General features: G+C 49.5%; 1 protein-coding gene across 1 annotated transcript; it reads left to right on the top strand.

Moving 5' to 3' along the window:
- Positions 1-877: 877 nt before the first annotated feature.
- On the top strand, positions 878-8,170 carry inha (inhibin subunit alpha). Its single transcript, XM_069935992.1, has 2 exons — positions 878-2,172; positions 6,212-8,170. Exons 1-2 carry the CDS (start codon positions 1,845-1,847, stop codon positions 6,940-6,942), a joined length of 1,059 nt encoding a protein of 352 aa, XP_069792093.1. The 5' UTR covers positions 878-1,844; the 3' UTR covers positions 6,943-8,170.
- Positions 8,171-9,225: the final 1,055 nt, after the last annotated feature.

Raw genomic sequence — 9,225 nt, 5'->3', positions numbered from 1 at the left:
AGGTTCTTTTCCCACTGAGGGTGGGCGAGAGGACATAGGTTAAGGGTGAAAGGGGAAAAGTTTAGGAGGAATTTCTTCACACAGAGAGTGGAGGAGGCTGCCAGCTGATGTGGTGAATGCAGGCTCAATTTTAACATCTAAAAAAAATTTTGGACGGGTATATGGATGGGAGGGCTATGGACCAGGTAGAATAATAGTACGACACAGACTCGAAGGGCCAAAGGAGCCTACTTCTGTGCTGTAGGGTGCTCTGGATGCATACTGGTCAGCCCAGACTCAATAGGCCAAAGGGCCTGCTGGCTGAATGACTGTGACCCTGTGGCCATTTGCTGCCATTGTGGTTCCAGAGGTAACCACAGTCAGATGAAGATGAGAGGAGCCCACCTTCACTGGAGGAGCTGACCGGGAAACCAGACGGTCAGTCATATTCAGAGTTCCTTCTCCCTGTTATTGTCACGTCAGATAAATTAAAAATGTAACGTACATAATATACCGTAGACTAGAACCAGAGACCATTACCACACAGAAAAAGGCCCTTGTAGTCTGTGCCAAACCATTTCTCTGCCCAGTCCCACTGACTTGCACCGAGCCCATAACCCTCCTTACCCCTCCCATCCACGGACCTGTCCAAACTCTTCTTAAGTCCCAGTGGGGCCTCTCCTTGGCCCAATCATCTGAGAAATGGGGGAGGCTAGAGGTGGCTGGAGGAGGTGGGATTGCTGACTCCCTCCCTCCAGTAGCCACAATAAGACATTCCAGACAGAGTTCTTTGACTTCTCGGTCAAGACAAGGTTAACATGGAGAGACAACAGCGTCACTCCCACAGGAACAGCCTTGAAGAATGTGCCCAATGTCACCAGTGTGTCAAATGGCTGATAGGAGCCTGCTCTTGGCACTGGGAGCGGGGACGGGAGGGGGAGAGTGAAGGAGAGAAAAAGAGAGAGAGAGAGAGAGAGAGAGAGAGAGAGAGAGAGAGATGGGACGAGCAAGGTGAAAGTCCAGCCATTCAGCTCCGTCGTGGCCACAGTGAGGAGGCTCCGTGCCTGCTGGAATCAAGGAATCCTGAGGTCAAAGTAAAGAGGACATTTCTGCTTCTTCCGTCGTGCTCTGCATGTGTCCGTGCCATAGTGTGTGTCTTCTATCGCAAGTTTGCAAGTTCCATCCTGGACCATTGTGTCCACTCTTTCTGATTTCCTCCACCTCTCTCTGACGTTCCCACCTCTCTGCCTCTCCCTCACTGCGGAAATTCACCATTTCCCACTCTCCCCAGTCTCACCCCTTCTGATTTCCACTCTATCTTGTCTCACTCCCGTTCCCCACTCACTCCGTTTCTCACTCACTCTGATCCCCATTTTCACTCTTCCCCATTTTCACTCCCTGTTCCCCACTCTCTCTCTCTCAATTTCTCAATCTCTCTCCAGCTTAACTCCTTATTTCTTCCTTTCTCTCCACTTTTATTCCCACTTCATCCCACTCACTCCCCAGTCTTTTTCCCATTGCCTTTTCCTCTAGATCTCTGGCTCCGTTTCAGTCCTGCTCCACATTTTTGTCCCTCCCTTGTTTCTCTGCGCCTTCTCTCTTTCTGTCCGGCCCCGACATTGGACTAGTCCATGATCCAACACTGACACCCTCTTGCTCTCATTCTGTTCACTATTTCTTTAGCTTCTCATCTTGCTGACTTCTTTTCTCTATTCCCCTCTCCCTTTCTCCCACCCTCTCCTTCCCTCTCTCCCTCATTCTCCCTCTCTCTCTTCCTCTCTCTCTCTCTCTCTCTCTCTCTCTCCCCTCTCCTAACTCCTTCATTCTCTCTCCCTCCCCCTTTCTCCCCCCACATCCTCTTCCCGATGTCTCTGACACTCCTTGCTTCGATGCGTCCCATTATCCCATTGCACCCCCTGCTCTTGCTGTTCCTTGTGCCCTGGCATCCAGGGCTGGGTGCCAGCTGTCCCATGCACAGCTTCAGTGAAGACGCAATTCTTGCCAAGGTGCAGGAGAAGATTCTTCAGAGCCTGGGTCTGGCTGAAACCCCACAAACCTGCAATCAATCCCTCCAGGAGACAAGAAACCCCTTCAGGAACCCTAGGCTAGAACAACACCTCACGCAGTGGATGAGCCGTCGACCCCAGGACAAGGACGACGATAAATCGGAGGTCATTTCCTTCCCCGTTACCAGTAAGCTTTACTTGTTTATAAACTGATCAATTACAAAACCTTCATTCCTTTACTGCCTTCGGCAGCCAGAGGCTGCAATGTAAGTAAAGTTGAGCACAGCAAGATCCCATCAAGAGCATTGTGTTATTGTCCATCATCCATTATTAGAGATGGGATTTTGACACTGAACATTGGGTGCATAGTCAACGTAGCGGTCAACGCAATGCCGTTACAGCGCTAGTGACCTGGATTCAAATCCTGTGCTGTCTGCAAGGAGTTTGGACATTCTCCCCGTGTCTGCATGGGTTTTCCCCGGAGGCTCCGGTTTCCTCCCACCGTTCAAAATGTATCGGGAGTGCAGGTTAATGGGGTGTAAATTGGGCGGAACAAACTCGTGGGCCAAAATGGCCTGTTGCAGTGTTGTATGTCTACATTTAAACAGGGGTGGCACGGTTAGCATAGCAGTGAGCGCAGCGCCTTTACAGTGCCAGTGATCGGGACCGGGGATCCAATCTCGCCCTGTCTGTAAGGAGCTTGTAGATTTTCCCTGGGGTCTCCGGTTTCCTCCCATCGTTCGAAACGTACCAGGGGTGTAGGTTAATGGGGTGTAATTGAGCGGCATGGGCTCGTAGGCTGAAATGGCCCGTTAACGTGCTGTATGTCTAAATATACATTTTAAAACATGGTTGGATAGATTGCTACATAGTAGGGGAATTAAGGGGCATGAGGAGAAGGCAGGTGGGTGGAGATGAGCCCATCATCAGATCAGCCGTGATTTCATTTACTGGCGGAGCAGGCTCGACGGGCCGGATGGCCGACTCCTGCTCCTGTTTCCAATGTTCTTATGAGGGACTCAGGCCTGAAAACATCGATTACCCTTCTCTTCCCGTGGATGCTGCGTGACCTGCTGGGTTTATTGCCCACAAAGATGACTCACCATTTCTCCCCACGGATGCTGCCTGTCCTGCGGAGACCCCCTCCCTCAATCAGCTTGAGGACCCCATCCCTACTGGGTGCCGGTCCTTCCGAGATCTCACTCAACTGAGTACCCCAGGAATCTCCATGGAAATCACAATCATCCTATATCCAACATCCAAAGGGGGGGGGGCAATAATAGATTTCACAATGATGGATGGCATAGACGAGAAGGGGTGAATGGCCTCTTTTCTCTGCTGTAGCATTCTATGGTTCTATGGTTAATTCCAGCATCTGCAGCTTTTGTGCATCCCAAGGATGGCAGAGGATGTTAAAAACATCCTCTTTATGGAGCTTCCTCAGTATTCCACCGGGTGTCAGGCATGGTCCAGCGCTGAATCCCATCAGGTTCTGATCTCTGCACTTTGGAAGGATGTGGAGAGACGATGCGAGGCGTTTCCTGCAGAGTCAGACTGGAGACTGGACCAGGGGTGGCTCTCCCTGGAACAGAGAAGATGGGATTGCAGGGAGGTGGGCAATGACCTCCTTCCTGTAACTGGAAAGCGAATCCAATTAATTTCTCTTCCTTTGCTCTCCCCAGATCCCTAAAAATTCTCTTCCAGTTTTGTTTGCATTTTATCTACCTGAATAATAAATTCCTGACCATAATGTATGTTCACCGTTACACTCAGATCCACGAAACGCTCTGTGAAATAGGACGTTACACGATTTGGACGACTTAAACAGTGGTTTTCAAACTTTTTCTTTCCACTCGCACCCCACCTTAAGCAATCCCTTCCTAATCCCGGAGCATCAGGGTCGGCAGCAAGGGGGTCATCCTTGGGCATAGCCCCCCCCCCCCAAGTGATGTGCTGGGAGTGCAGGTTAATGGGGTGTAAATTGGGTGGAACAAACTCGTGCAAGCACCATAATTATTTGGTGACGTCCGTTGTGTCCCGTGCTCCAATCGGAGAATGGGGCACAGCGGACGTTACCAAATAAATTGCTCAACTTCGATTAAGTCATTAACTCATACTGGTTCAATTTGCAATGTGAAAATAGACAGCCCATCAATACAGAAATAGGTGAGGGATAATCTATTCTAACCTTATGAGGCCACGGACGTATATGCAGTCGTATATGACTATAATTAATTTTAAACTAATGATTATATTTTATCAGAACATCATAATTTTAAAATGATTTATTGTTATAAATATTTTTACAATTTCTCCTGAAGTCACAATTCCTATCTGTACCAGTGGATGTCGGTAAAAGGTGAGGAGAGAAAGGTTTAGGGGAGACGTCACAGGTAACTTATTTTACTCAGAGGGTAGCAGGTGCCTGGACCGTATGACCGAGGGTGGTGGTGGAGGCTGAAACAACAGGAACAGTCAGAGGACTCCAAAACAGGCACGTGGATCCAAGAAAATAGAGTCTTATGGGTGTGAGATGGGGAAGGCTTTTCAGTGGGTTTCTTTCCATTCACAACGCCCTTAAGTAATCTCTGTGCCATTGGTGCTCTGGAGGGTCGGCGCCAGGACAAATGGTCGAGGGGGGCATTAGCGTATTGGGAGGGCACAGTGGAACACTCATAAACTTGCTTAGCTGGGGGGAGTACTGTTGGATGCAGAGACCTACCTGCCGACGGGCATTAACACCATCCTCCCCTCTGCTGCATTTATTGCGTCAAGCTTGACGTCTGCTAGGGACACGCCTGGTAGGCGGGCGGAGAGTCGCTAGCGTGCGTCCATCTAGAAGCTAGTGATGATTGACGCACGCTAGTGATGCAGGAGGGGGTGGGGGCGGGTCTGACAGTGAGCAATGGCCACGACTGTATGAAGGGCCACAGCACATCACTTGGGGGAACTATGCCCAAGGATGACCCCCTTGCCGCCGACCCTGATGCTCTGTGATTAGGAAGGGATTGCTTAAGGTGGGAAGAAAAAGTTTGAAAACCACTGTTTAAATCGTCCCTCATTGACTCGTTATGTGCACGGTTTCACAACTCCAAAGGAAATGGACCAATGACAATTTTTCTCAAGCAAAATATTTCAGTCACTATTGGGTCTAGAGCAGTGATTCTCAACCTTCCCTTCCCACTCACATCCCACCTTAACCAATCCCTTACTCATCACAGAGCACCAATGGCAAAGGGATTACTTAACAGGGTATGTGAGTGAAAAAAAAAGTTGAGACCCACTGGTTTAGATTGTTGAGTATGTTTACATAGGTCAGCGGATCATGGTGGGCCGAAGGGCCAGTATTGTGCTGTAATTTTCTAGGTTCTATCCTTCCTGAACCTTTTACAATTTCATTACCTGATGACTCCATTGACCAAAACTGCACACAATCCTCCAACTTTGGCTTCACCAATGTCTTATACAACTTCACCATAACATCCCAACTCTTGTACTCAGTACTTTGATTCATGATGGCCAAAAAGCTCTCTTTACATCCATAGAACCATAAAACATTACAACACATAAAAGCAGACCCTTCAGTCCTTTAAGTCTGTGCCAAACTATTATTATACCCAGTCCCACTGACCTGCACCCAGTCCATATCCCTCCCATCCATGTGCCTGTCCAAATTCTTCTTAAGTGTTAAAATTGATCCCGCATTCACCACCTCAGCTGGCAGCTCGTTCCATACCCCCACCACTCTCTGTGTGAAGAAGTTCCCCCTAAACTTTCCCCTTTCACCCTTAACCCATGTCCTCTGGTTTATATCTCACCTCCCCTCAGTGGAAAAAGCTGACCTACATTTACTCTGTCTGTCCCCCTCATAATTTTAAATACCTCAATCAAATCTCCCCTCATTCTTCTACGCTCCAGGGAATAAAGTCCTAACCTGTTTAACCTTTCCCTGTAACTCAGTCCCTGAAGTCCGGGCAACATCCTAGTCAATTTTCTCTGCCCTCTTTCTATCTTATTGATACCTTTCCTGTAGTTCGGTGACAAAAACTGAACACAATTCTCCAAATTTGGCCTCACCAATGTCTTACCCAACTTTACCATAACATCCGAACTCCTCTACTCAATACTTTGATTTATGACGGCCAAGATGCCAAAAGCTCTTTTCCCAGATTCCTCTGTTCTACCGCACTAAGCAGCAACCTACTTTTTCCCCTTTCCCTTTCCAGGTGTCTCTTGTGACGTGGAGCATCAGGAGCTTGTGGGTGATCACAGCTACGTCTTCCAGCCTTCCCTACATTCTCGAGGGCGCTTGGTTACCTCTGCTGAGTTCTGGTTTCACACTGGGCTCTCTGTGTCCTCACTGGTGGCCAGCACCAAGCCTCTGGCCCAACTCCACCTCCTGGTGGAAGACACCTTCGTCAGAGCAGCGAAGAGCGTGGTGGTCGACCGGCAGTGGGCTGTCTTTCACGTCTTCGAGTCCTTCCTCCCCCACATCGTGGGTAAGGTGGTCTTCCTGCGGGTTAAGTGCCCAGGCTGCAGATGCGTGTCGGATCCAGCCAACATGCCTTTCCTCCTGTCTGCCACGAAGGCATCAAGGCCCGCTCGCTCTAGACGATCGACCGTGCCCTGGTCCCCAGCCTACGTCGACCTCCTCCAGAGATCTCCGAGTTCGGAGCTGATCCACGACGGTTGCCAGCGCTCTGCCGTCAATATCTCCTTCGAGGATCTGGGATGGGGAAACTGGATTGTCCAACCCAGGTCCTTCACTTTCTACTACTGCAATGGCACCTGCTCCGATTCCAACAGGCTGACCTCCAACCTTGGCGTCAGGATGTGCTGCGCCTCCATTCCCGACACCATGAAGCCCCTCAGAGTGAGGACGACGTCCGACGGCGGCCTCACTTTCAAGTATGAGGCCATCGCCAGCATCATCACCGGAGAGTGCGCCTGTTTCTGAAGCGGGTTCGACCTGTCCAGCACCACAGTGGAGAACAATCTTGCAGACACCACAAGAGGCGTCCACAGGATTCAAAATCCTTCGGTCAACTTGTCATTCCAATGTGGACACTGGAAGTTGTTTGACTAGATATTTAAAAATGGTTCAATCAGATAACAAAGATTCTGTACCGTTTCCAACAGGAGGTTGAGATTAGAACATGGATTCGAGATTCAATTTATTATCATTATATTACCAGAGTCATATCACACAAAATTCCTTTTGCCTGCTGTAAGGCAGACAGATTCTCCATCGGCAGAAATTGCCTAAAGAGTCTCTTCCAGTGAGGGAGAGAGAAGCAAAAAAGAGGTCCCCCCCCCACCCCCCACCAAGTCACCGAGTGTCCGTAGATTCGCCTCAAGCGCTCCCGCACCCCCCACAGCCACATAGAGTCCAGTCCAAACCATCGGCAACTCAAACTCCAGATCCAAATCTCTGGCATAGCACTTAGTGCAACGCCTTTACAGCGCCAGCGACCAGGGTTTGGATCCCTTGGTGTATGTAAGGAGTGTGTACGTTCTCCCCGGGGGGCTCCGGTTTCCTCCCACCATTTGAAACATATGGGGGGGAGGTTCTAGGTTAACGGGCGGCACGGGCTCGTGGACTGAAAGGGCCTGTTACCGTGCTGGATGTCTGAATTTTTTAAAAGTGTAATACGATTACAAAACTTTCAGAGCCCTCGGCACTCTCTCACATCCCAATTGGGGGGTGGGAATGAGAATGGGGAGGGTAATTGGAGGGAGGAGATCATGTGAGCAAATCTCCAGCCAGTGTGTTGGCAGTCTAGAATTATGCAGAAGGCAAAAGATTATATTGTTCCAAAAATGAGCTTGGTTTCATCATTTGGAAGTTCCAAACAATTGAACATGGAACATTCCAGCACAGTAGAGGCCCTTCAGCCCACAATGTTGTGCTGACCCATATCCGCAACAATCTAATCCTTCCCTACCTCGTGCCCATAATCCAACCTTTTTTCCATCCAGCTGCCAATTGTGATGGAACTGTTTGTGCTGTCTAATACGAATGTACGGTATGGGCTTGCCCACCCCTGAACCTGTGACCCCTCCGCTCAGAATTCCCATAAAGGCAGTTACGCCCAAACCCCTCCCTTAGCACCTGCCTTGGAACTGGGCCGGCAACATTTGAAACATGATTGCCATTTACGGTGATTAAAGCCTATTAATCATGACTTCTAGTCTGACATGAGTTATTGATAGCGTATCAACTGTCTAAGAATGTTTTAAATGTCCCTATTGCATCAGCCTCCACCACCACCTCTGGCCATGCTCTCCAGGCACCTGCCACTCTCGGTGTAAAAATGCATAGCCCTGACGTCTCCCCTACACTTTCCTTCTCTCACCTTAATTCGTATTTGCTATTGTCAAGGTTTTGGCTGTCCATCCTGTCTAAGCCCCTTATATATGAAGTCACCTCTCATCCTCCGTCCCTCCAAAGAGAAGAGCCGCAGCTCTGTCAACCTTGCCTCAGCAGATGCGTTCTCCAATCCAGGCACCATCCTGGTAAATGTCCTCTGCCAAGCTTCCACGTCCTTCTTGCAATTAGACAGCCAGAACTGAATATGGTACCGAACCTGTTGGCCAGATTGACAACGTAGATGGTGATGAACTGAAGGGGATGCCTACATCTACAAGTTGCGATCCCATCGCATTCGAGCTTCAGTTCGAGCTGCCCCTGCCTTTGCAACATTTTCCATTCTTCTCTCTTAATTATCTCCATTCTGGCCTGGTAAAATCTTTGCTTCCCCTGCTCGCGAGCATCCCAGAATCATAGGGAACCAAGCTAAAAGAAACACAGGAAACACTGGAAATTCTCGGCAGGTCGGGCTGCACCTGTGGGAAAACAGGTACAGCGGCACGGTTCACGCAACGCTGTCACAGCACCGATACCCAGGTTCGAATCTGGCACTGTAAGGGGTTTGTACGTTCTCCCCGTGACCTGACTGGGTTCCTCCCTCTGAAGATGTATGAGGTTAGTGGGTTAATTGGATGTAAATGGATGGCATGGGCTCGAGGCCCAGAAGGGCTCTATCTCTGAATGAAAAATGTTTAAAACACTTTAAAGGGAATGCGGGGAGGGTGGAGGAGGGGGATGTCTGCGATGGGGTGAAACTGGGGTGACCATGGGGATAAAGTGTAAACCAGGTCAATGAGTGAATGAGGGCAGCTCGAGAGTGAGGACACCGACAAAGCGATGGCAGGAGGTGCAAAATGCTGAGTGGGAGTG

The sequence above is a fragment of the Narcine bancroftii genome, chromosome 4, assembly GCF_036971445.1.
Source record: "Narcine bancroftii isolate sNarBan1 chromosome 4, sNarBan1.hap1, whole genome shotgun sequence".
Lineage (NCBI taxonomy): Eukaryota > Metazoa > Chordata > Chondrichthyes > Torpediniformes > Narcinidae > Narcine > Narcine bancroftii.
The sequence above is the reverse complement of the archived record's forward strand: the minus strand, read 5'-3'. Positions and strand labels throughout refer to the sequence as shown.

Bases quoted from the DNA above. Each gene is read 5' to 3' on its own strand.
- inha (XM_069935992.1), top strand. From the start codon at position 1,845: ATGTCTCTGACACTCCTTGCTTCGATGCGTCCCATTATCCCATTGCAC. The intron at 2,173-6,211 runs GTAAGCTTTACT...TTCCCTTTCCAG, and splicing joins CATTTCCTTCCCCGTTACCA to GTGTCTCTTGTGACGTGGAG.